Source organism: Geotrypetes seraphini, chromosome 1 (assembly GCF_902459505.1).
Source record: "Geotrypetes seraphini chromosome 1, aGeoSer1.1, whole genome shotgun sequence".
NCBI classification, from domain to species: domain Eukaryota; kingdom Metazoa; phylum Chordata; class Amphibia; order Gymnophiona; family Dermophiidae; genus Geotrypetes; species Geotrypetes seraphini.
Window position 1 is genome coordinate 433,814,784 of NC_047084.1, and position 27,426 is coordinate 433,842,209.

The following is a 27,426-nucleotide window of genomic DNA, read 5'->3' on the forward strand; positions in this document are numbered from 1 at the left end:
GCACCCCAGTGGAGGTGGGAAAGCCCCTGCTTGATCTGGTTCATTGCATCGCGGTGCTGCGTGATGCTAATCAACGCCGCGATACGTTCGTGACCTGCTTTCATCGCTACTTGGATAAAGATCATATGCTGCGTGCTGTCCCGCATCAGGGAGGTAAGGCCAAATAGGAAGAAGTTGACATTTACATTTATCCTGATGTGGCTCCAGCAACTTTGCTTCGCCATCACTCCTATCGGGATTGCACGTAGCTGTTGCAGGAGCGCAACATCCGATATCGCTGGCTGTATCTCATCGGCTTGGCCTTTACTCATGCAGGCAAGACCTGCTCGGCAGTCATGGTAGTGGATGTGAGGGCTTGACTGGTGGAGGCAGGAATTCTACAGGCTTCTGAGCTGCCACCATTGCCGTAGCGATCACCTGTGCCTAAATTGGTGCAGGGTTTGAGTTGGCAGAAAGTGACCAGATCTGCTGTGGTCCGCCGCCCCTCCAACATGGCCTCTCCTTGAGGGCTACTTTGGTGACTTATGTAGGCATGTGAGCCCTGGTCTCTTTTTTCTTCTGTTTTTGTTTAGGTTGTTTGCTGTTTTTTCTTGTTGAGGGTGGTGGGGCTGATCTTTGCTTTTTCTGATTTGTATACATTGGGGGGTCTTTGGGGGCTGTTTCTCTACACTTTCTGTGAGCATGGTTTCCATGTACTTCGGTGGATGGACCATGTAGGGTGGAGTAGGGGAGGAGAGTTGGGTGGGGGGTAGGGAACCGAGTGTGTTTGTGGGTGTGTGTCTGGGAGTATGGTTGTAGACTGTTTGCTTGGCGAGTGCGAGGGAGTTTGAGTGAAGTGTTTCCCTTGGCAGCTTGGAGCTTGTTGGTAGCCTTTTACTGCTATATTCCACTGGGCGACAATGGTTGACCATAAATTATTATCGTATAATGTTCATGGTTTGAATACTCCACAGAAGAGTAGCCTACTGTTTAAAGAATTGAACCACCTGAAAGTGGCGGTGGGGTTTATTCAAGAAACGCATTTCCAACCTAGATATGAAAAATTGTTATCCCATAGTGCTTATCCTTCTGTTTTTCTTGCCTCAAATAAGATTCATAGGAAGACACATGGGTGGGTATTCTTATTCATAAAACTATTCAATTTTCACTAAGAGAGGTGATTCGAGATACTGAGGGGCGGTACATTCTTGTTACAGGTGAGATGGATGGGCACTTATATAGTTTGTTGAACATGTATGCTCCCAGTGCTGGCTAAAGTGCCTTTTTTGTGCTTTTGGAGCGTTTGTTGCTAGATCATGTACTATATTGATGTACTGTATTGATCGGAAGGGACTTCAACCTTACCTGTTATCCCCAGGAGGATAATTCTAATTCGGCTATCCATTATGCTTGGGGGAACCGTCGCGCCTTTCTTCGTTTTCTTCGCTGTCATGATCTGGTGGATGCATGGTGCTTTCAGCATCCTGGGGTGCAGGACTACACGTTCTACTCAGCGTTGCATAATTCATACACCAGAATTGATATGTGGTTCACCCCTTGAGCCAAGTTGTCAAGAGTTCTGATCATGCCCCCCTCATGATGGTACTTTGTGCGGGTTTGATTAGAAAGGGCTATTGTAAATAGCAGATGAATGATTTTATTCTCCTTGACCCCTGTGTGCTCCCCTTGCTAGGGGCTGATGTTAAGGATTTTTTTGCTATTAATGATACTGGTAAGGTCAGCTATAGTGTGCTTTGGGAAAGTTTTAAGGTGACTCTGCGGGGCTGTTGTATTTCATGAGGCTCCTATCGTAACAAATGCAGGGCAGCCCATAAGCTGGAGTTGATGGCCCGTCTCCGCTGGCTTGAACGTAGACATAAGCAGAATTCTTCTTTTGGGTGGGAGGGAGGGCAGCTTTAGCTGCTTGTAGAAGGGATCTTCAGAAGCTTGACATGGCGTGGGCTTTGCAACATCGGCAACAGAAGTACTTTGAGTGGGGTGGGTTGGGGGGGGGGTGAGCGGGCCGTTTTCTGGCCTCCCAGCTTAGACAGACCCAAGCCCGGCATCTTATCACTTGGGGTTCGTGATGCTGAGGGGACCCTTCAATTTGAGCAGGTTGACATTCATGCTGCTTTTTTGACATTTTATTGTACTTTGTATACTCCGGAGTTCTCGGCCTCGGAAACTGAGATTGAGGCTTTTCTTATGGGGGTGCACTTGCCTCAGTTGGTGGAGGTGGATGCTGAGTGGCTCTCCTCCCCTATCCAACCTGAGGAAGTTTTAGCAGCTATTAAACATCTGTCTGCCAGCAAGGCCCCTGATGTGGACGGTTTTTCTCCCCTTTTTTTAAAAATAAAAAAATGTAATCTCATATTGTGAATCCGCTTACACGCTTATTTAACTCTTTTTTGGAGGAAGGGTGTTTGCCGTACTCTCTCTGTCCGGCAGCGGTTTCGCTTCTGCTTAAGCCGGGAAAGGATCCTACGGTTTGCAGGTCTTACAGGCCAATTTCCTTACTGGGGGGTTGATTACAAGCTGTTCACTCACATCTTGGCTATGCGTCTCCAGTGTTTTTTGCCAGCCTTGTTATATATACACAGATAACATTTCTATTTTAATCCCTCTAAATAATTTTACCACTGAAATTTTAAACCAGATATCTTCTATTATGACTCAGATAGAACAGTGGGCAATTAATTTAAACTGAAACTCAATACGGAAAAGACCAAACTTTTTTTGGCTAGTCCCAACGACAAAATAACAAACTCATTGCTTGATCTTAATAGTCATGACTACCCGATTATTAAATCTATCAAAATTCTGGGAGTCACACTAGACTGACATTTAACACTAGCAGAACACACAAACTTGGTGGTACAAAAATGCTTTTCTATATTGTGAAATTAAGAACCATAAAAAAATAGTTTTATCTGTGTTATACTATTGTAACATCATCTATTTAGGAGCACCCAAAAAAATTCTAAGGAAATTAAGGATAATTCAGAATACAGGCTGTTCAATTGATTTTTGGTTTAAAAAAGAACAACCATATTAGTCCATATTATCGTTTGCTTCATTGGTTGCCTTTGGAGGCAAGAGTATTATTCAAATTTTCCTGTATCTGCTTTAAGCTGATATCAGGATTATCTCCAGCTTACCTTTTTCCTCATTTTGTGTTGCATAGACCATCAAGAGAAACTAGAAACTTCTACTTATTTCCTTAATCAAAAATTAATGGGTGTAGATATAAGACCTTCTTAGACAGGACCCTAGCATTTCAAGCTGGTAGGCAACAATCTTGGTTAGGTAAATGTATTCAGCAAGCTATGTTATCCTATTGCTGTATTTTCAGAAATTAATTAAGATCACTTTGTTCGATAAGTTTATTACTTAGTGAGTTTTATTATTGAAATTCTATTTTATAAATATTTGTATTTTTTACTGTATTATTGTATTTCGCTGATTGTCCAGCTCTTTTTAGTGTAAACCACCTAGAACTTTTGGTTATGGTGGTATAAAATAATAAAGTTATTATTATTATTTTGAAAGTGTATATTATTTATGATATTTTGCATATATTTATGTTATTTTAATTTTAGACTCCTGAAGCAGGCCTCTGACCATCGTATTGAGTCCTTGGTAAGGCACCATCTCCTGTTACATTGTGTTCTAAACAGAAACATTTAACAACGATGCTTTCAAACCATTACTAAATGAAACAAACAAGGGGAAACAAAAAGAGCCACCTACCTGTGTGCCATCTGCAACAATAGTTCTATTGCTTAGTGTTTAAAATTAGTCTGCATTCCTGACCCTACTGGGTAGGAGAAAGAAACAAGACATCTGACTAAACAGGCATGACTAAAACAGAAAAGAAGCCAGTATACATCTGACAGGGCGGGCATCAAGACTACTATTCCTGTTTACAAGAAAGAAAATTAGCAAGGTAAAAATCTAATTCTTCCTTCCTGTGCAACCAGTGAGACATATCAGAGCAGTCCCAGGTTCCTAGGGTGGGACAGATAATTCAGTTGTCAGTACTTAAGACCCAAAAGTGGTGTCTATCCAATCCCTGCTGCTACATCCATCCTGTAAAACTTAGTGAATTTGTGGAAATTGGACCAAGTGGCTGCCCTGAAAATCTCTGCAGGTGAGACTGCTCTAGACTCTGTCCAAGATGATGTAATGCTGCAAGTAGAGTGCACCTTCATCACCACTGGAGACTACTTTCCACATCCAATACAGGTGGCCATCCTGATCCACCTGGATATTGTCGCCTTCGATGCCGAACTCCAAAGTGCTACATTCTTAAGTACGAAGAGGTGATTAGACAGCCAGATCTCATTGGTCGCCTTCAACTAGCGAATCAAAATTCTTCGGATATCCAGAACTTGTGTGAACAGGCCGAGCAGTCATTGTCACTTCTAGCTGCTTGGGACCTGTCCTTTTCAGCACCTGTTCCTTCAGAGTGAGCAAAAAGGTTCTAGCAGCCTTTTTGGTATGCAGATTAGCTCTTTTTTCAACTGCTCAGGCTCCCTCTGCTGGCCTGGGCAGGAACTTCACCCTGTCAAAACTAGAAACATCCATATGGGATTCCAACATGCACTTGATGAACTGCGCTATGAAGTGGTCTCTACTCCTCGCTTGTAGAAAGTAAGACTGAGGGGGTGAAGCTCATCCCAGAGTGATGGGAAGTGAAGCATGAAAACAAAATAGTGGGTTCTCTAAAACCCTCATGGCTAATGAGGGTTTAACCCACTGGTCAAGACTACCAGTCCTGTTGCACAAGAAATATATTTAGGTTTTTATGTAATATGCCTGTCAACAATTTATTAAGTCTATATGTATTAAGACTGTTTCTAGTATAACACTTGTAGCCTGCCTAGAACTCCACTAAGTGAGAATTTGGCGGGATACAAGTCTGAACATAACATAACACACGTCCAGCTCTAGATCATCATTCTTTTACTAACTCTCTAATAATGGTTAACATCCTGGCTAGCAGTTAGTTCCACCAGAATGACTGGGCTCTGCCTGGTTTCATAGGCATTGTGCTTATATGTGATAAGATAGCCTCTAGATCTGTTAATGGCAACAATAAATCAGCTTTTTATTCTAACTAAATAAAGACATCATTGTTCCATTTTGGAAAAGCACAGGTTCTCTAGGCATACTAATATGGTAAATAATGTCTCTAGACATTCTAATATGGTAAATAATGTATTGAATAAAGCTGCAGCAATGCATTACTAGATCATGAAGGTTTTACAAAATCAGACTGCAAGACTTCTTTAGCTAGTAACCTCTTACCTAGAATCAGGATTGGCTTCTGCTGACTTGCTGGAGTCTGCAGCAAAAGCACACCTACACCAATTAAAACCTGGTCAGTTGGAAAGTCCTGAAAAGAAACAGTGCAACATAAAAACTTCAGTATTCCCTTTTAACAACTACAAAGGACAAACAATTTATATTGCTTGTTCAATATTTTAATTTATTTTTGTCTGAAAAACTTAACATAACTTCATCTTAAATTTGTATTTTAGCTAAAGTATGTTTTTATGATTTTGTACACCGCCTAGAAGGTTGATTGGGCGGTATAAGAAATTTTAAATAAACTTGAAACTTATTTTAAATATTACTTATTTGCCTATGTAGTTTATACACTGAGGGTAATTCTATGAAGGGATGCCCATTTTTAGGTACCAGGAAGGGGCCTATATGGTATCTATTTCCTTTGCATTATAACAAATTAAATATTTTAGATATACCATTTAAATCAGCCATAAATCTGATGTAAATGCTCACAACTAGTTTGCTAAAAAATTACACACGCACACAATGTACATAAAAAATTAGGTTTTTACCTTGGTAATCTTCTTTCTTGTAAATGTATCTAGTGGTCCTGAACACTAGGGTCTTGTATCTGAACTAGAAAGCTGCTCAGAGAAAATTATCAATCATATTTTCACTCCATCTTCTTCCCAAGGAGCTGCTCCTACCCACTCAGTTTGAACAAAAGCAATCAAGTAGCACTGAAATGAAAAACATAACTGGAAAGTGGGGAACAGGGAAAATCCCCCAACACTACAATTTTGTTCTGCTCTGTAACAAACATGGTAAATAACATATTATAACATTCAAACTTGTAAAATCAGCACTAATTATGTACAAAGCTCGTAACTACGTGCATGATCTGCTATCAAGCAGAGGCTAAAGCCAGACTGTATGGTCCATGAGGATTTTCCTATGCATCATCTCTTTTTTTCCACTCTCTCTTCCTCAGAGAAGGAAAATTCTTCAAATTCAAACTGATCCTAAGGCAAAGGCAATACACAGGGTGGGGCTTCAGGACCACTAGACACATCTACAAGAAAGATTGTCAAGGTAAGAACCTAATCTTTCTTTCTAGTGCAATGTGTCTAGGGACATACCAAAGCAGAACACAGAGTCTATGCTGGGCCCACTGATCCTGCCTTCTAAACAGAGGACCTGAAAGCAGCGTCTTTCTTGGCTGCCACATTTACCCTATAGAACCTGGTAATAGGCGTCCCTCGGTGGCGCGGAGTCTTGGCTTGAGTTTGGGTTTGTGGGAGGATCCGGCTCCGCGTCTGCGCTACTTTGTCGCCGCATTGCAGTCACCGTTGTCGACCGAGAGAGCGGATCTGTTGGCTGGGGCATGGAGCGCTGAACTGGGGTGTGCTATTTTGCCCTCCTTGATTTCTTATTGTTTTGTCTTCCTGCGTGCTCTATCCTGCAATATGCTCCATAGGGAGCAGGAATATAAATTTCTTCACAGAGCGTATATCTCTCCACAGAGGGCCTATCGAGCCGGCTTCGCCACTCACGCCTGTTGTCCCAAGTGCCCTGTGCGCTCTGCTACCCTGGGACATATGTTCTGGGACTGTCCCAGGATACGGGCTTTCTGGCTGCAAGTGTGGACCTTTTTGTCCTCTATCTCTCCATCGTTGCCCGCATGCACCCCTCCTATAGTTCTTTTTTATGATGGAGCGACTCTCTCTCTCACTGCTCTGCTGGACAGCGGATGTTAGTGTTTAAGGCTCTCCTTTTGGCCAAGAAGGCCATTTTAATCTCGTGGCGGACTCCCCATGCTCCTTCTTTTTCCCAGTGGTATTTATCCCTATATGACTTAGCGCTGCTGGAGCGTAGAATGGTGGGGAGACGGGATGAGGGCAGTTGGACCAAATTTCAGGATGTGTGGGAGGGGTATTGGTTGTCTCTTTCACACCGGGAGCGGAGTTTGTTGCTGAACTGCTAACCTTGTCAGCTGTGGTATCTTTGGCAGAAGTTGGGTGCTGCTTTCCTTACTCTGTTGTCTGCTCTACTCCCTCTTTTCTCGTTGTCTTGTTCCACCCTTCCCTCTTTCTTTCTTTCTTTCTTTCTGCTCCGTTTTCTTTTGTTTTTCCCATCTAATCACACGGGTCTGGGTTTGGGGAAGGGGGGGGGTTGGGGGGTTGAGGTTGTTGGGGGGGTCGGGCATTATTATTATGGTAAAATCCTGTATTGGGCACTCTCTAGCATTCTTGCCTGGGCGCTCTCCTGTTGTATTGTTACTAAGTTCCCCGGTTGATTTATTTTAGCACCTCAATGGGAGATGCGGCTGTATGTTTGCTTTTTCTTGTTCTGTCTATTGCTGATTTTGCTCAATAAAGAAATATTATTATAAAAGAACCTGGTAATGGTATGAAGGGTAGACCATTTAGCCGCTCTACAAATCTCCTCAGGTGAGACAGCCCTAGTCTCAACCCAAGAGGCAGCAACCTCACTAGTGGAGTGCGCTTTCAACATGATTGGTGGCTGTTTACTAAAGCCCATATACGTAGAGAAAATGGCCATCTTAATCCACCTGGAAATCAAGACTCTAAACGCTGGCCTCCCTTTCTTGGCATTGAATGGTCAGAAGAAAAAGGTGATCCGAAAGGTAACTTCAAGTTACCGATGAAGCACTCACTTGACTGACAGCAAATCCAATATGTTTCTTAAACTCCATAGGGTGGAACAAAGGCAAATAGACTTCCTGATTGACATGGAAAGGACAAAACTACTTTCAGTAAAAAGGATGTATAAGGAGAGCCCTGCATCCGTTATCCTAAGGAATGACTTCCCACAGGAAAGAGCTTGTAACTCAGAAACCCATCTCACCGATATAATTGTCACCAGGAACACAATCTTGACTTTAAGATCCAAAAGGGAAGTCTCACGTAAAGGCTCATATGGAGCAGTACTGAAACCTTGCAACACAATATAAAGGTTCCAGGAAGGGAAAGGGGAATGCACCAGAGGATGCAACCGCAGAACCCCTTTAATAAACTGAGTGACATCTAAGTGAGAGGCCAAAGAGCCTCTTTCCCCTTAAGCTTGGAAACTGGAAAGGTCTGCTATCCGCACTTTAAGAGAATCTATCAAGAGCCCCTTCTGCAGTCCCTCCTGTAAGAAATCCAGGATCAACGAAATCGAAGCTCACTAGGGCTCTACATCCTTTACCACATACCAGCGCTGAAAGGACTTCCAGGCCCTAGCATAGGCTGCCACTGTGGATGGCTTCCTAACTCTGAGCAATATGGTAATGACCACATCTGAATAACCCTTACTTATCAGGCCCGCTCCAGAGCCAAGCCATAAGCCAAAAGTGTGAAGGATTCTCAATAGGTCCCTGAGTAAGAAGATCCATTTCTACTGGACATCTTGAGGCCTTTATACGTCTGGAAACAAACCAAGTCCACATACCATGGTCTGCAAGATCTATTGGGCGCCACTAGGACTACCAAGCCAGGATGGATCGCAATCCTATAAATGACTCGACCAAGCATGGGCCACGGGGGAAACACATAAAACAGCTTGTTCTCCAGGCATGGTTGGACTAACGCATCCAACTCCTCACTTTCAAGCTTGATCTTCAACTGTAAAAACGAAGCGTCAGTATTAACAGCCAAGGCCATCAGATCCATCTGTGGAAGCACCCACCGCTGAACTATGACATCAAACACCTGTGGGGACAGTGACAATTCCCACGGGTCGAGAGCCTGCTAACTGAGAAAGTCAGCTCTGATGGGCCAATCATTCAAATATGGATGAACCTGAATCCCAGCTTCATGGAAGTGCACTGTTCCCATTACCAAAGTGGGAGGTGCCGGGCCAGGCCAGACCGAAGGGGAGCACAGAGAACTGTAAATGCTGCTGTAGCAATTGAAAATGCAAGTACCTCGTGTGGGCAGGGAAAATGGGAATGTGAAGTTAGACCACTATGATCGACCAAACTATCTCCAGAGCCATATTGACTGACTTGAGATCTGCAATCGATACGCAGTCATCTGAGCCTTTCTTTAGCATGATGAAGTATAAGGAGTATCTACCCGAGCCCAAGTCTGAGTCCAGGACCGGCTCTATGGCTGAAAAAGCCAGTAGCCTTTAAAACCTTAGCCCAAACTTGGAGGGCTCCCTCTGGCTGGCTGAAGTTATAAAGCTGTCTGGCGGGCAGGACACAGAACTCAATTTTGTACCTCTCCCAGATTCTTCGACAATCTGAGACGACCAATCAAAAGTTTGCTTATAAGTGATAATATAGCATCTAGATCTATTAACAGCAACAATCAGATTTCTAACTGAGGAAGATAGGTCCCTGGCCTGGCATCATAGTGCTTTCTTAGTGGTTGTTAAGGAGTGAGAGACCGAGGCTTGCTGTCCAGCCCCCACTGAATCTTCAACACATCCCTGAAATAGACTTTGTGTTGTTTGGCTTCCCAAATACTTATGAAATCTTTGGGAGCCTCAAGATTGCCCTTTCACGAACTCCGGACTGTTTAGGGTCTGCTGTCTCATACAGATTTGAAGCGACAGTCCATCACACTGGCTATCAGGTCATCTAGGAAATTACAAGCCAGTAAGTCTGACTTCTGTGGTAAGAAAATTAATGGAAATGTTTTTAAAACAGAGAATGGTGAAGTTTCTGGAATCCTGTGGATTACAGGACCGGAGGCAACATGGATCCACTAGAGGTAGGTCTTGCCAGACAAATCTGATCAATTTCTTTGACTGAGTGACCAAAGAATTGGGTAGAGAGAGTGCACAAGATGTGGTCTATTTAGATTTTAAGAAAGCTTTTGACAGTATTCCACACAGATATCTAATAAATAAACTGAGTGCCCTTGGAATGAGTCCCAAAGTGATGGGCTGGGTCAAGAACTGGTTGAGTGGAAGGCAACAGAGGGTAGTAATCAATGGAGATCGCTTTGAGGAAAGGTTATGTTCTTGGGCCTGTTCATTTTAACATTTTTATAAACGATATTGTTGAAGGGCTGTCATGTAAGATTTGCCTTTTTGCAGATGATACCAAAATCTGCAATAGAGTAGACACCCAGGATGGTCTGAATAACATGAAGAAAGACCTGGCGAAGCTTGAAGAATGGTCTGATATTTGGCAGCTAAAATTTAATGCTAAGAAATGAATGTTCATGCATTTGGGCTGCAAAAACCCAAGGGAACGGTACAGTTTAGGGGGTGAAGATCTTATGTGCATGACAGAAGAGCCGGACTTGGGTGCAATTGTATATGATAATATTAAGGTGGCCAAACAGGTTGAAAAAGTGACAGCGAAAGCTAGAAGGATGCTAGGGTGCATAGGGAGAGGTACGGCCAGTAGAAAAAAAGAAATATTGATGCCTCTGTACAAGACTCTGTTGAGACTTCATTTAGAATACTGTGTACAATTCTGGAGCCGCACCTTCAGAAAGATATATAAAGTATGGAGTCAGTCCAGAGGAAGGCCACCAAAATGGTGCGTGGTCTTCATCATAAGGCATATGGGGACAGACTTAAAGATCTCAATATGTATACTTTGGAGGAAAGGCAGGATAGGAGAGATATGATAGAGACATTTAAATACCTACGTGATGTAAATGCTCATGAGTTGAGTCTCTTTCATTTGAAAGAAAGTTCTGGAATGAGAAGACATAGGATGAAGTTAACAGGTGATAGGCTCAGGAGTAATCTAAGGAAATACTTTTTTACAGAAAGGGTGGTAGATGCGTGGAACAGTCTCCCGGAAGAGGTGGTGGAGATAGAGACTGTGTCTGAATCCAAGAAAGTCTGGGATAGGCTCGTGGGATCTCTTAGAGAGAGGAAGAGATAATGGTTACTGCAGATGGGCAGAGTGGATGGGCCATTTGGCCTTTATCTGCCATCATGTTTCTATGAGATACTGGAGAAGAGGAGAGGTGCTGGCAGACTGCTTACAGACATGCTTCTCATGGCAAGAGGTACATCCTGTAGTCAGTCAGCCTGTGCCTCTCCTCCTCGCCGGCACCTCTCCTCCTTCTCCTCACCTCTGCTCCTTCAGCACCCTCCCACCAGCGGTAATAGGAGGTTCAGGGCTGTGGCTGGAGGATATCCACGAATGAGCAGACATCATCGTGTGATGTTATCACGTTGACGTCCACACATTTCTGGGTGCCCTGCAGCCGCCACCTCAAGACTAGTGTGCCGCAGCTTAAAAAGTTTGTGACACACTGGTCTATCAGTTCTGAGGACTGAGACAGAAGAGTGTGACAAGCCCATGCCACAAAGGAAGACAGCAACTGCCTTAATTCCTAGGGCCAAAGCTTCAAATTGTCGCTTGAGGAGAAAGTCCACTCTATGTCCCTGAGGATCCTTTAACATCACCCCTTCTTCACTAGGCAGCAAGGTTCATTTAGTGGCCTGCGCCACCAGCGATTCCATGTTCAGGCTAAACAAACAACTGGTGGATCTCTGGCGCTATCCGATATAGCTTAGCATAGTTTTAGTCACTCGAAGGAATCCCTCTGGTGACTCCCAATGGTCTGTGACCAGCTTAGAGTTGTCCGAATGCAAGGGAAAAAAACACGGTCAGAGTCACAGAACTGCTCATAACTGAGCTCTGAGAAGAGAAAGCTGGCAGACTTCCAGATGTAACTCTTGCAGCGAGGAGGAAATGCTTGAAAGTACAGAGGTCCTGAACAGCTGGTGTACTGTGTGATCTTCCCCCAGAACCAGGGTCATGATCTCTTGACTGCTGTCCTCCTGCATGGAAGCAGACTCTGCCAGGGAAACTTCATCCTGGGATAAAAGTGGCATAGAATCGGATTTTCCATCCTCCCATTCCATGACAGATTGAACCTCCTGGTCCAAGTCTACATCTTATTCTGGTCAAGATGCCTGCCGAGGGGAGTACCCCTGCACCACCACCACAGGTACACTGTTAACAGACACTGAGGACCCTCAGCAGTTCAAACAGGCATTCCACATAAGGCTCACAAAATCTGGAGTGAAGCCTTGTATAGGGGATCTCTCTGACCCCACAAGGGACCGCCCTGCCAGTCCTTCTAGGCCCTGCGGCCCACACATAACTGCACTTAGCCAATACAGATTCAGAGGGTCCTGGGAAGGGTCTCTTCCCCTGGGAATGCACCTCCTACAGATCCCCTGCCCTTGAGGACTTGAAGGCAGCAGAGTCCAAGACTCCAGTCCCTTCCCTGCTCACTCTGTCATACACGGGACATGAACATTCCTCGGCCAGCCATCCAGCACAAACCTGGGATGATACAGAGGTAAAAAAGGTGTGAGGAGTCCACCCCAGTCACTTTTGAAAAAAATTGAGGAATTTTTTAGGCAGATAAAGAAAAAAAGACTGTTTAAAATCCAAGATAGCCCATGGAGACCTCCCTGAGGGGGAAAAAATCACAAGGAAACCACGCTGCGAAAGGGGTGAGGAATATGAAGCCAGCCCACTGTTAATCCCAGCCGAGCCAGTAAGGAGCCCAAACAGCCTGCACTCAAGTCCAGACTGAATCAGGAATGCAAGCAGCTACATAAGGGATGCCCCCTGAGCTATAAAATATAGGTTTCCCCAAGGGGCTAATCCCTCTAGCAGCAGACTTTTACCATACTGAGTCTGCACCTTCTTCCAGGCAGAGCACCGAGCCTCCAAAGAACACTGAGAAAAAATACTCAAAAATAATAAAACCACAGATTAGATCAAAAATACTTCTGAGCAACTTGGTTACAAAAAACAAACTGAGAGGGCAAGACCAGCTCCCTGGGAAGGAGGTGGAGTGAAAACATGGTTGATAGTTTTCTGCAAGCAACTTGCTAGTTCAGATACAAGACCCTAGAGAGCTTAAGACCACTAGACACACTGCACTAGAAACACAAATTATAGTATATTCTGATTTTACATATATAACAATGTACTTTGCTCATGCTTCACCCATGTGTATGCCCACCTTCAAAATACATGCCACTGCATTTAGGGCCACCCATAGTTGGCATATTAGCTTTTCTATGTGTACATGTCAGTACAGGTACAAGATTTTTTATAAGAAATCCTTGGGAACAGGCATATTTCGGTTTTCGAAGCTTTTCAAATTTTGGAATTGTAATGTTAAGTTAGAAAAAGACAGACCATAAGCCCATAAAAGTACCACCCTGAGTGGAATCTGCAGCACTCTTTGCCATTTTTACAGCCCTCCAACTTGAATTGCACAGAGAACAGGAGAAAAACGAACTTACATTACTTTCAGTGTGTGACACATCGGGGAAATTGACTACTTCCAGTTCGCATCAAATTTCAGATTTTGAAGCTTTACAGTTTTTGGAATTTCAGATAAAGGACTTTGTACCTGTATTCTGGTCATTCACATGTGTTGACACCTAAGTGTTAGTGCTCCCAGCACTGTGCTCTATTGGTGATATCATACATCTTGTGAGAACAGTATCCTGCTTGACTTCAGAGAATGAATGTATGATAGACAAAACCAATAGAACCATCTTATGATTTTCTTTTTCTAAAACTGTTTAACTTGTGTAGTTTAATTATTATTTTTGATGTACAAGTCTTTTTAATATTTAAAAGGACAATAAAAATTTTGCACAGTGCAGAATTTGAGGATCCAAAATGGCATCTTGCTGAGAGGCTAGAGAGGTTGGCTTTTCCGAAGCTCCATGGTGGCGAGTGTGTTGGTTCTCTTGCCGGAAAAATGGGCAAGAGAAAGGGAATGGTGACAGCCCAAGTCCCAGTGGTTAGCTAAGTTCCGCTGATGAAACAAACTACCTTGGAGGATTACGGAATGCCAACTGGACCCATGTCGGTTGTTTCTTCTGATCAAGCGTAACACACGCAATATGCACGTGTGAGCTGCACTAATGGCAATGGGATCTCATTGAGTCCTGAGAATAGAACGGCTCCCCTAAAACCTGGAAGGAGTCTATCGGATTGAGCGCATCAGCGTGGAAGCCTGGGGGGATCTCAGACTTCTCTATCGCTGTCTAGGAATCTCTCTCTAAAAGAGCTTTCTTTCCCACAGCAAGGTGTGTCAGTGAGGGTGTCCACTCCACAGACTTTGTATCCAGCTGAAACTGTGAGTGGGGTATGTGGGGGAAAAGTCCTTTCTGAAAGTTCTGTAGATATGAAAAATAAGAAGCCAGATGTTACAACCTTAGAGATACTTTGGGAGACTATACAGGACTTAAATTCCTCCTTTTTGAAAAGAGTTGATAAAATGGAGGGTGAAATGAAAAATGTTTCTGATCAAATTGCTTTTCGGTCCCAAGGCTTAGTTTAACAATTGGAGAAAGTAATATCTTTGAAGCAGAAAGTGGAGGAGGTACAGAATCTAGGAGTAGCTTTGGTGAAGACCTTAACCCAATGAAAGACTGAATATTTGGAAAATCAATTAAGAAGGAATAATTTGAGATTCTTAAATTTTCCCAAGTCCCTTTTGATATCAGCAGTGGATTTGGTGAGACAATATTTGAAGGAGGTCCTTAAGATACCGGATGAAACACTCCCACCGATTGTGAAAGCTCAGTATGTTTCTGGGACAGAAATGGGAGGTGCTGGGACTTCGGGGAGATCAGATTCAATGGTGAACTTAACTGACTTTCTGGAATCATCTCTTAAAATAGTGACTCAGAGATTGACTCTAATTGTAACATTTGCTTTGGAACTGGATCGCAATAATGTTTAACACTTATATTTCCGTAATATTAATCAGCAGTTTAAGGGATCAAATATTTGGATTTTTCCTGATTTATGTAGACACACACAAAAGAGGCACCAGTCATTCTTGGCCTATAGACCAAGAGTGAATGCTCTGGGGGTCAAATTTGTACTGAAGTTTCCTTGTATTTGTATTGTATTTCTTGAGGGTTCAACTTTTACTTTTTTTGACCCAAAACAGCTATTGGATTTTCTTGTAGCTACAGAAGAGATTAAGGCGACTGTATGACTCTCCAATGGAGAGGAAATGCCATTATCAGGCTGAAACAATGATGTGGGGAAGCCTCCAGGGAAAGTATTTTGTGCTTTTTTTCCTTATTGTTTATTTCTATCTATCTTGGATCCTATTTCTGATAAATTGTGGACTGTCATAAGTTGATGTTTTTTCCTGATATTTTGATTTCTTTTTGTTATATTACTGAAATTTCATTATCATGGATATATTGAAGTGATTGCAAATTTGAAATGTTAGAAGAAATTTTTAGCACAGTACAGGAATTACTACTGAAACACAGAAATTGTTACATGACAAAAATTACTTAAGATCAAATAGATGTGCCCACAATAAAAGATCCTTCATGAGAAGAGATGCTTACAAATAATGTACATTTTGACCAAACCTTACCTCTTTCAACAGGCTGGCATTTTTTTCTATCATGTGAATCAAGGATGAACAATCTCCAGTTACCCTCAAGCTGACCTCACTTACGCACAGAAGCTGCAAAGACAGCTGGCACAGCTCTCTAGTCCAGAAAGCTGGGTAGCGCTGAAGAGCCGCCAACAACTCCTCAAAAAACATGGTTACTTCTGCGACTTGCATCAGATTATTTAACTGTAGAGAATAATATCTGTTTTTAAACTGGAGCAATGTTATGTAAATACATAAAGAACAAAATTAATAAACTCAGAAGACACATATTTTGCCAAAGTTAATGAGCAGTCAACAGACCACCATGTTCATAATAAGAAAACATATAAAATATAAACAAGACACCATTTAAAATTCATTCCTAGATAAAATAGTGTAAATGCTATGGCAGCAGCAACAACAACAACTTTACTATTTCTATAGCACAACCAGACATACGCAGTGCTGTACATTAAATATGTAAGAGACAGTCCCTGCCTGATAAAGCTTACAATCTAATTATGACAGAAAACACAGGACAAAAGGGTGAATCTATACATAATATTGAAGGGGAATGAGAAGGCAATAATCAGCAGAAATGGGTGTTTTATAAGTTGGTTAGGTTAGGACTTACAAGCAGCTTCAAAAAAGTAGGCTTACAGCCTGGATTTAAATTTTGCCAGAGATAAGAGCCCGATGTACTGAATAAGGCAGGTTGTTTCAGGCATACGGCACATCAAAGTAAAAGGGACGGAGTCAGGAGCTGGTCATAGAGGACAAGAGTACCGTCAAGAGAAACTTGCCTGATGAATGGAGTTCTCAGGGTGGAGTATAGGGAGAGATGAGAGGAGAGATACTGAGGAGCTGCAGAATGAATACTTTTATCTATATATATAAAATCGGAGGTATGTATGTGTGTATGTATGTATGTGTGTGTGTGTGTATGTAATGTAATGTAATGTAATGTAATTTATTTCTTATATACCGCTACATCCGTTAGGTTCTAAGCGGTTTACAGAAAATATACATTAAGATTAGAAATAAGAAAGGTACTTGAAAAATTCCCTTACTGTCCCGAAGGCTCACAATCTAACTAAAGTACCTGGAGGGTAATAGAGAAGTGAAAAGTAGAGTTAGAGGAAAAATAAAAATAAAATAAACATTTTAACAAGACAGCATTGATCTAAATACTTTGGAAGGTAGAAGAGAGGAGAGAAAAGAATAGAAGCATGATGAAGTGATGAAGTGGAGCAAGTAAGTTTAGGAGGAGCGATTGACGTTTCCAGAAAGGGCTTCTTTAGGGAAGAGACTTGGCAGACAGTCCCAGGATGCCTATGTCTCCTCCCCTGCGATGTTCTCCCATCCATGCATTCCCTCCCAGACACACTGCCCGTGCCCCAGCCGCTCCAAGGAGGCTGCCCCAGATGAGGCCCACGGTGAATGCAGGATTCTCTCCTCTGCGGGAAAGCCGCCCGGAGCCGACAGTCGATCTTCTTAGCGGATTGCAGGGGGGGAATAGTTAACACTCTTGGTAGTATCGGGTCTGTGTGCTCTCGGTGGTTGTGGCTGGTCTCGTTGCTGCTTAGGTGTAATAGCAGTTGATCTCCACTGCTGCTGATATTTAAAAGCAGGCAGATTGATCTCTCCAATGGACTGCAGGGGGAGGAGTTCACACTCCTGGCAGGATCGGGTCTGTGGGTTCTTGGTGGTTGCGGTAGGTCTTGCTGCTGCTTGTATGTAAAAGCAATTGTTTTTCTACTGCTGCTGATATTTAAAGCAGGTAGATTGATCTCTTAAACGGGATATAGGGGGAGGAGCTCACATGCCTGGCTGGATCGGGGCAAGGGCTCCTATTATAGGCAGCTGGTCTTGCTGCTACTTAGGTGTTAAAGCAGTTGATCTTCCTAGCGGACTGCAGGAGGTGTGGAGCTCACACTCCTGTCATGATCTGGTCTATGGGCTCTTGGTAGTTGCGGTTGGTCCCAATGCTGCTTAGGTGTAAAAGCAGTTGTTCTCCCACTGATGCTGATATTTAAAAGCAGGTAGATTGATCTATCCAATGGAATGCTGGGGGAAGATCTTATATGTCTGGCTAGATCGTGGCAAAGGGTTCCCGGTAGTGGCGGCTGGTCCTATTGCTGCTTAGGTGTAAAAACAGTTGATCTTCTTATCGGATTGTAGGGGGGGCGGATCTCACATTCCTGGCAGGTTCGGGTCTGTGGGTTCTTGGTGGTTGCGGATGGACCTGCTGCTGCTTAGGTGTAAAAGCAGTTGTTTTCCCAATGCTGCTGATATTTAAAAGCAGGCAGATTGATCTCTCCAACAAATTGTATGGTGAAGAGCATACACGTCTGGCTGGATTGGGACAAAAGCTCTCGATAGTGGCGGCTGGTCTTAGTGCTGCTTAGGTGTAAAAGCAGTTGATCTCTTACTTCTGATGATATTTAAAAGCAAGCATATTGATTTTTCCAACGGAATGCTGGGGGAAGAGCTTACTTGTCTGGCTGGATCAGGGCAAAGGGCTCTCGGTAGTGGTGGCTGGTCCTGTTGCTGCTTAGGTGTAAAAAACAGTTGATCTTCCTAGTGGACTGCAGGGGGAGGTGGAGCTCACACTCTTGGCTGGATCGGGTCTGTGGGCTCTTGGTAGTTGCGGATAGTTCCGCTGCTGCTGAGGTGTAAAAGCAGTTGATTTTCCTAGCGGACTGCAGGGAGGGTGGAGCTCATATTTTTGCAGGATCGAGACTGTGGGTTTTTGGTGGGTTGGTCCCGTTGCTGCTTAGGTGTAAAAGCAATTGATCTCCCACTGCTGCTGATATTTAAAAGCAGGCAGATTGTCCAGGGAGAGGAGCTCTGCACTCAAACTGCCATCCTCCTCGCCTCCAAGTTCCGGAATGTGCCGCGATCACGCAAAAACGGCTCGACCGATTTGAACGAAACTTGGTATGCAGATCCTTCACTACCTGGGGTGATATGTTCTGGGGATCTCGCGGCCCTCCTGCACACGTGGGCGGAGCTACAAACAGAACATCAGATTTCACCCATTCATGTCAATGGAAAAAATGTAAAAAACTGCCATTCTCAAAGTAATTCAAAAACAGCTTGACCGATTAGAACGAAACTTGGTATGCTGATCCCTCACTACCTGGGGTGATATGTTCTGGGAATCTCGCGGCCCACCTGCACACGTGGGCGGAGCTACAAACATAAAATCAGATTTCACCCATTCATGTCAATGGAAAAAATGTAAAAAGCTGCCATTCTCACAGTAATTCCAACTACCTGGGGTGATATGTTCTGGGGGTCTCGCGGCCCACCTGCTCACGTGGCCGGAGCTACAAACAGAACATCAGATTTCACCCATTCATGTCAATGGAAAAAATGTAAAAAGCTGCCATTCTCACAGTAATTCAAACACGGCTTGACCGATTTGAACGAAACTTGGTATGCTGATCCCTCACTACCTGGGGTGATATGTTCTGGGGGTCTCGCGGCCCACCTGCACACGTGGGCAGAGCTACAAACATAACATCAGATTTCACCCATTCATGTCAATGGAAAAAATGTAAAAAACTGCCATTCTCAAAGTAATTCAAAAACGGCTTGACCGATTAGAACGAAACTTGGTATGCTGATCCCTCACTACCTGGGGTGATATGTTCTGGGAATCTCGCGGCCCACCTGCACACGTGGGCGGAGCTACAAACATAAAATCAGATTTCACCATTCATGTCAATGGAAAAAATGGAAAAAGCTGCCATTCTCACAGTAATTCAAACACGGCTTGACCGATTTGAACGAAACTTGGTATGCTGATCCCTCACTACCTGGGGTGATATGTTCTGGGGGTCTCGCAGCCCACCTGCACACGTGGGCAGAGCTACAAACATAACATCAGATTTCACCCATTCATGTCAATGGAAAAAATGTAAAAAACTGCCATTCTCAAAGTAATTCAAAAACGGCTTGACCGATTAGAACGAAACTTGGTATGCTGATCCCTCACTACCTGGGGTGATATGTTCTGGGAATCTCACGGCCCACCTGCACACATGGGCGGAGCTACAAACATAAAATCAGATTTCACCCATTCATGTCAATGGAAAAAATGTAAATAGCTGCCATTCTCACAATAATTCCAACTACCTGGGGTGATATGTTCTGGGGGTCTCGCGGCCCACCTGCACACGTGGGCGGAGCTACAAACAGAAAATGAGATTTCACCCATTCATGTCAATGGAAAGGATGTAAAAAGCTGCCATTCTCACAGTAATTCCAACTATAATACACTTTCTATGACACTATAACCACTAGGGACATCGTTTCTATTCTACCACGGACACCATACATATAAAGTTTGTATGTTCTAACTGTGTTTGTAACTGTTTCCTTCATGCACCCCAGTTCATAATGTTATTACATTACATGAGTACTCACATATGCTGAACTAGGAACACAGGTTCCATTCTGAACCGGGAAAAAACTGCATGGAGTTTCTTTTCTACCTGCGTTTGCACATATTGAATTGTTTAAATCAATACTGAAACTTTTGGATGCCACTTATTCCAACAGATCTTCCTTTTCAGTTTAAGAGATTGCAAATTCCAGTGAGACTTGCATTCTCTATCACAATCTACAAATCACAGGGACAGACTATTACATACCGTGGAGTGGATTTAAGATCCCCCTGTTTTTCCCATGGACAACTCTATGTTGCTTGATCAAGGGTGGGTTCACCCAAGAATTTATATGTTCTTGCTCCTGGAGGTGAAACTAAAAATGTTGTTTATAATCAAGTTTTGTGTTAGTTGTATTGTATTCATTTTGTCAAATATTTCACATTATAATTTGAATATTGTACTTTTTATAAAGCTGTAAAAAAATAATTTCATTCACCACTATAAAGTATCTTTATTTCAATCCATTTACTGTGTTATTGCTATAATTAAATACCCGTGCAACGCCGGGTCATCAGCTAGTATGTCAATAAAAAGAAACAGACAGGGAGCCAATGAAACAATCTGAGGACAGGGGTAATGTGAGCATAACGACCCTGGTGGAATATGAGACATGCAGCAGAATTTTGTACAGATTGAAGGGGAGAGAGATGGCTTAGTTGAAGACCTGAGAGAAGCAAGTTGCAGTAGTCTAGGCAAGAGATGACGAGAGCATGGATGAGGATCTTGCCAATGTGTTCTGAGAGTAAAGGCCAGATTTTAGCAACATTGTAGAAAAAGAAACAGGATTTGGCTGATTGTTGGCTATGCAGAGAAAAGGAAAGAGACGACATAAAGATGATCCCAAGGATGCGAGCCGAGACAGGGATGATGAGAGCATCTTCCACCGAAATAGAGAATGGGGGGGATAAGGAGGTTTTAAGAGGAAAGATGAGAAGTTCAGTCTTGGCCACGTTTAATTTTAGATGGCGGTGAGACATCCAGGTAGCAATGTCAGACAGGCAGGCCAAGACTCGGGCCTAGATTCCTATAGAAATTTCAGGAGTAGAGAGGTAGATTTGTGAGTTGCCAGCATAGAGGTGATACTAGAACCTGTGGGAGGAGATTAGAGCACCAAGGAAATAAGTGTAGATGGAGAAAAGAGATCCCGGGACAGAGCCCTAAGGTATACTGACCGATAATGGAATGACTGCAGAGAAGGATCCTCCAGAGCTTATGCTAAAAGTGCAGTGGGAAAGGTATGAAGAAAACCATGAGATAACAGAGCCCTAAAATCCCAATGAGGACAGCGTATCAATAAGTAGGCAGTGATCTACAGTGTCAAATGCTGCAGACAGATCAAGGAGGATGAGAATGAAGTAGAGGCCCTTGGATTTGGCCAGTAGCAGGCCACTGGAAATTCTAGCAAGGGCAGTCTCCATAGAATGAAGAAGGCGAAAGCCAGATTGAAGCAGATTGAGGATAGATTGAAATGAGTGAAAAGTCAAGACAATGGCGGTGGACTGCACTTTCATGTAGCCTGGATAAGAAGAGGAGGATGGAGACGGGGCAATAATTGGGAGGGGCAGGTAAGGTCCAGCAAAGGTTTTTTGAGGAGCAGCATAACTACAGCATGCTTGAAGGCATCAGGAATGATTGCACTTGAAAGTGAATGGTTGAGGATATGGCAGATAGAGGGAATGACAGTAGGAGAGATGGTGATCAGTAATCAGATGGGGATGGAATCAAAGGAACAGATAGTGAGATTGGAGGAGGAGAGATGACGTGCGGTTCCCTCCTCAGTGATTTCAGAGAAGGAAGAAAGGCAGCAGGGGTCAATGGAAAGTCGGCTGGGCATATGGGAGGGGTGAGAAGCAGAGATGATTTGGTCAAGAACTCAAAGGTTAATCTTGTGAACCTTGTCGTGGAAGTACTTTGCCATAGTATGGGGGGAAAGTGAAGAAGGAGCTGGAAGTGGGAGTACTTAGTAAAGAGATGAGTGTGGAAAAGAGATGGTGAGGGTTAGATCCAAGAGAATCAATCAAGCGGGTATAGTCTTTTGCAAGAGAAAAGGGCGGATTGGAAGAAGGTCAGCAGAAATTTGAAGTGTACAGAGTCAGCCTGAGTGCAGGATTTCAGCCAGTGATGTTCCATAGATCGGGCACAGAAACGTAAGTAGCAGATCTTAGAGGTCAACCAGGGCTGCAGTCGAGAAGAGGAACATCTGCACTTCAGACCATATCCTCTTCCTCTGCTGCCTTTAAACTATTCTTTAAACCAAACATCTGAATAGAGTCCTAAACAGTTCAAAGGAACAGCCAGGCCTAGGATAGCAGGGGAGGATGTGACCCAATGTGCCACTGTGTTTTGCCTCCTCTTGCTGTACCATCGGGGGGAGAGTGGCCAATGAGAGGAGGATGGGGTAGATACAATATATACCATGGGAAGGGGAAGAGCTAGAAAAAAGTGGATGGAGAGGTGTGCACTCTGGGAAGGGGGCTGGACAAAGGTGGATGGACTGGTGTGCGCCCTGGGAAGGGGGCTGGCCAAAGGTGGATGGAGTGGTGTGCACCCTGGGAAGGGGGCTGGCCAAAGGTGGATGGAGTGGTGTGCACCCTGGGAAGAGAGCTGGACAAAGGTGGATGGAGTAGTGTGCACCCTGGGCTGGGGGTTAGAGAAAGGTGGATGAAGTGGTGTGTGCCTTGGGCAGGGGCTTGGAGGTGGATGGGGTGGTGCATGTCATGGTAATGGGCTGGAGATGCCAATTTGGCTTAATAGAAGAAGCCCAAATGGAGAGGAGAAAATAAAATAAAACCAGAACCACATAAACCAAGCAATGCAAGTTTTATAACTAAGGATTTGGTAGAAAAAGTTGGTAGGGAATAGTTGTAGAGTACCCCCCTCTACCTAACACTATGAAACTAAGTAGATTAAGAAATTTGTCGAAATAAATGAAAAAATTTGTGTGTGTGTGTATATATATATATATATATATATATATATATAAAATGATCCAAGTTACTGATGTATATGAGAAATTTCATGCAATTAGTATCAAACTGACTAAATACAGGATCTTTCACATGATTTTTTTTTTAATTTAAACTCAGATATAGTGAACAGATCACAGTAGCCAGCATGTACTGAAATTACATTACATTAGTTTCTTCTATTCCGCCAATATCTTGCAGTTCTAGACGGATTACAAAAGGAAGAGATTCTGGTCATATACAGAAGATTACAGGGAAGCTATTGGTTGGAACATTTACGGCCTCTTTTACAAAGCCGTGCTAGCAGCTGCGTTGTGCTAACGGCCATGAAGCCCATAGAGCTTTAAAGGGCTTCAGGGCTGTTGCCGTTAAGAGTCTGGTGATGTAATGAGGATACTGGTTGCATCAAAAGTTTGTCTTGACTTATTTCTTGAACAACCTTCCTGAATTCCTTATTTCCTTCCTGAATCTGCCCAGACTCCTTTGCGATTGGCTGGCCCAGAACGTCCTCTCCGACGTCAGAATTGACGTCGGAAAGAAGACTTCCTGTTGGCTTTAGCAGTAGCAGCAGCAGGGCGGTAAGATAGCAGCCGATCCGGGGAAAGGAAGCTGTGTGTGGGGACAACGGGACAGGAGGTCTGAAAACGGGACCTATGGTCACCTTAATCTTGCTGGCCCTGCACAGACCGGCAGAAATTTCCTGTGGACCGGCACCGGCGGTTGAAGAATAGTGCTCTAGATAACAGAGAAGAACTCTCACTTCCAATAATGCCAAAACTTTGTCCTTTTTCTTTACGTCTGTAGCCTGGAACATAGGAAGTCAGACCTCCTGATTGACATGGACTTCTCTCACCAATTTGCTTGTCTTCTTTGAAGGTGTGAATAAACATGTGGATAAAGGCAAGCCGGTTGATGTAGTGTATCTAGATTTTCCAGAAGGCTTTTGACAAAGCTCCTGAGAAAATTAAAGAATCATGGGATAGGAGGCAATGTTCAATTGTGGATTAAGAACTGGTTATTGGACAGAAAACAGAGGGAAGGGTTGAATGGCCATTTTTCTCAGTGGAGGAGGGTAATTAGTGGTGTGCCCAAGAATCTGTGCTGGGACAGGTGCTATTTAACTTATTTCTAAATCTTCTAGAAATTGGAACTATGAGCGAGGTGATTAAATTTGCATATGACACTAAACTGTTCAAAGTTGTGAAAAACTGCAGAAGACCTTAGGAAATTGGAAGACTGGGCATCCAAATAACAGATGAAATTCAATGTGGACAAATGCAAAGTAAGGAATGGAGGGAAGTATAGTACAAAAATTCAAAAATATCACTCCAAAATAAAAGCACCACACGAGCCAAGAAAGCTAGCTTATTACTTAAGCGAAAGAAAAGCCTCAGACAAACGGAGAGGTGTACTCACACTCTTCCACCAAAGAATCATAGGCAAAAACTTTCACACAAGTTTAAAGTTAGCAGGTGGGAGCAAAAAATAGCCGAGAATGATTAATGGTAAAATCCACTGAACACAAACAGGCTAGGCCGACGATCGTTTCATGGCCAGTAACCACTGCTTCAGGGCCTTAGCGCCAAATCCAAAGCAGCAGTTAGGATCTGTGTACTGATAGCCTGAATTTGGCGCTAAGGCCCTGAAGAATTGAAGGTAAAGGACCCTGAGGACTCCTTTACGGCCAGTTTTGAGGCAAAACAAGGTGATATGAAGTCTTTGCAGAACATTAAAATAAATGGAACATCCAAGATGGCCAAAATGGCAGCATTTTGGTGACAGAAAAAGACTCCAAAACGACTTAACAAAATTTTTTTAAAAAGGGATTTTGGAGGTGGGAAACCTAAGGGGAAGGGCAGAAACCTAGAAAAAAAGGTTTTAAAGACACTCCACCCACCCCTTGATTTTCCTCATAGCTCTTAAAGTAGCTGAGTCTAGAAGAAGAAATTACTGCCTCAAAATAGACCGCTCCTCCAATGATGAATCTTCAGGCTGCCAGTCACACTGGAGTCTGACTGAGCCTCTAACCCCCGTGGACCCGTGTATGCAAAAGGGGTGAGACGAAGTTCAGCCAGCATCCTGCGGAACCCCACTAGGCCCTCTATGGATGCCTGATAGCTCCTGCGACCCAGCAAACGAGCGAAGCAATTAAGGGACCAGGCACTGAGCTCCATGACAGTTTCTGCAGGCTAACAGATACCTCAGAGGGATTGGCCTGCCAGCTACAGACCTCAGTCTGCTTCTCCTCCACAGAGGCAGAGTTGAACCCTCCACAAGGGGAGCTCTGAGTATTGAAAGCTGTCAAAAACCGCAAAAATGATTTAAAAAATAAATATACTGAGCAGATCAGAAAGACTCTTCCTGGCTTGTGTGCAAAAGGAAAAACTGAAGGGAGCAGTAGAGTCCTCAAGTGAAGGAGAAGGGATTCAAAATCTGGAATGGATTCCTTCTGTACAGCTTGCAAGCATGGGGATATTACCCGTCTGTCCAGAATGACACACCTATAATATCCATTACAATATACTGCAAAGTTAAATTGATTAACTGCCTTCACAATTATCATAAGAGGACAGAGCTACAAATTACCTGCAGGTAGGGTGTCAGGCTACAGAATAGCTGAAGAATACACTGTTCTAATTCAGAAGGTCTCTCACTGTCGTTAGGACTGTGCATCTTAAGGAAGACTTTTAAAAGGCTTATTCGTAGCTCTGCATGCTGCCGTGTCTGAGCAGGCTCACAATATAAGTATCTGAGAAATGGAGCCATTATAGACACACTGGAACTCTGTGCCCTGCAATGCAAGAAACCATGATTGTCAAGCCAGTTAGAGAATCAATGCCATAACACCACCAGCAGGCCACAATGAAAAAAAGAGTCCAGAAATCCTTAAAAACTGCAGTTGGGAATTTATATTAATAGTAACTTATATTCTACTTTTATCAATCACATATAGAGTAGAGTACAAAATAATAAAAGTCTTTACTAAAATATAACAAAATATACAATGCCAATATAATCTACAGCCCTCCCCCCCCAAAAAAAAAAAAGATACATCATATCTTGAAGGCAATACTGACTTACAACACCCACATGATTATGTCCACTAACAAATTTCTTATGATAGCATTGGGTAGCATTGCTACCCCACTTGTTTCATTTGGTCACAGATACTATGCTGATGACTTTCCTCAACGAGAGCTGAATGGAAGTTTACAGTCTTTACTGGAATGATCTTCCCATCCACCAGCAGAATCTGTTGGACACCTCTGCCCCCCCCCTCCCCCCCACACACAGACACACACTCTCCCACCCAAGTCTTTGGTACCCTTTGCACTTATAAGTTACCAGCTGAGCCATACTGGCAACTTTTTAGCTTGACAAAAGTATATGTTAGCACTAAGGCCCAAATTCTATATATGGCATCTAAAGTTATGCATATACATATATGCATAACTTAATTAAATAGGCTTAATCGGTGCCAATTGACAGTTAACACTGCATAATTGACGCTAATTGGAGTTAATTGCAACTTAGTAGCACGATGGCGGCACTAAGCTAGGCACGCTGAGAACGCTCTCATTTGCAGGGAAATTTTTCCTTTCTGCTATGTCGCACACTAAAAGAAAAGGCAGCGTTAGGGTGCCTACCTCCGCAACACCCGCGGCTGCCTACAACCAGCGAACGATTGAGCAGTGCCTAGTGACACTTGCTCAGCTAACGGGTGAGTTTAGCCCTGCTACGGGAGAGATTCAGGGGCAATTGATCATGTTGGGCCGGAGATCTTGCTCTCACCCACACCAGATGTCCCGCCTCCCTGTCCGGCTGACGCTGCTGCCCTGGAAGCGGCGAACACAGTGGCTGGCGATGAACCTGAGGTTCCTGCGGAGGAAGGATCCATGGCAGATGAGCCTCTGCCGATGTTTACCAGCTCTGAGGAGTTTTTCCCGACAGAGAGGACACTCTGGTAGCCATCCTGAAGACGCTCCAGAGCGTGGATGTTACGACCAGGAAGATTTCAGAGGAGGTAAAAGCTTTGAGGATGAAGCTAGATAATTTTATTTAAAAAATCTGAACAAACTAACATTGAAACTAAGGATGCTTTAACTAAAATACAAAATGAAGTACAATCTCTGCAAACTAGAGAATGACATGGTGACAAAATTCATCACCGTTCCCGTCCCCATGGAAAACCGCGGGAAACCATCTCCATGTCATTCTTTAAGGACAGAGAGAAGAATCTGAGTATGAATGGGCCCAGCCACTGACCCTCAAGCCTTGCATTGAAGAACGCTTGTGTAGAAAGACTGAGGTTGAGATAAACACTAAAGAATGACACGAGATGGTTTCCTGCGGTTATCCTTGGGG

General features: G+C 43.5%; 1 protein-coding gene across 3 annotated transcripts in view; it reads right to left on the minus strand.

Annotated features, from left to right (window-relative positions):
- FOCAD (focadhesin) overlaps positions 1-27,426 on the minus strand; it is a 471,722-nt gene that overhangs the window by 338,834 nt on the left and 105,462 nt on the right. For all 3 annotated transcript variants that reach the window (XM_033919504.1, XM_033919495.1, XM_033919513.1), the window contains 3 exons: positions 25,648-25,852; positions 15,636-15,842; positions 5,290-5,377 (listed from right to left, as the gene is read on the minus strand). In XM_033919504.1, coding sequence (XP_033775395.1) covers positions 5,290-5,377; positions 15,636-15,842; positions 25,648-25,852 — 500 coding nt within the window. The remainder of the gene's footprint in view (positions 1-5,289; positions 5,378-15,635; positions 15,843-25,647; positions 25,853-27,426) is intronic.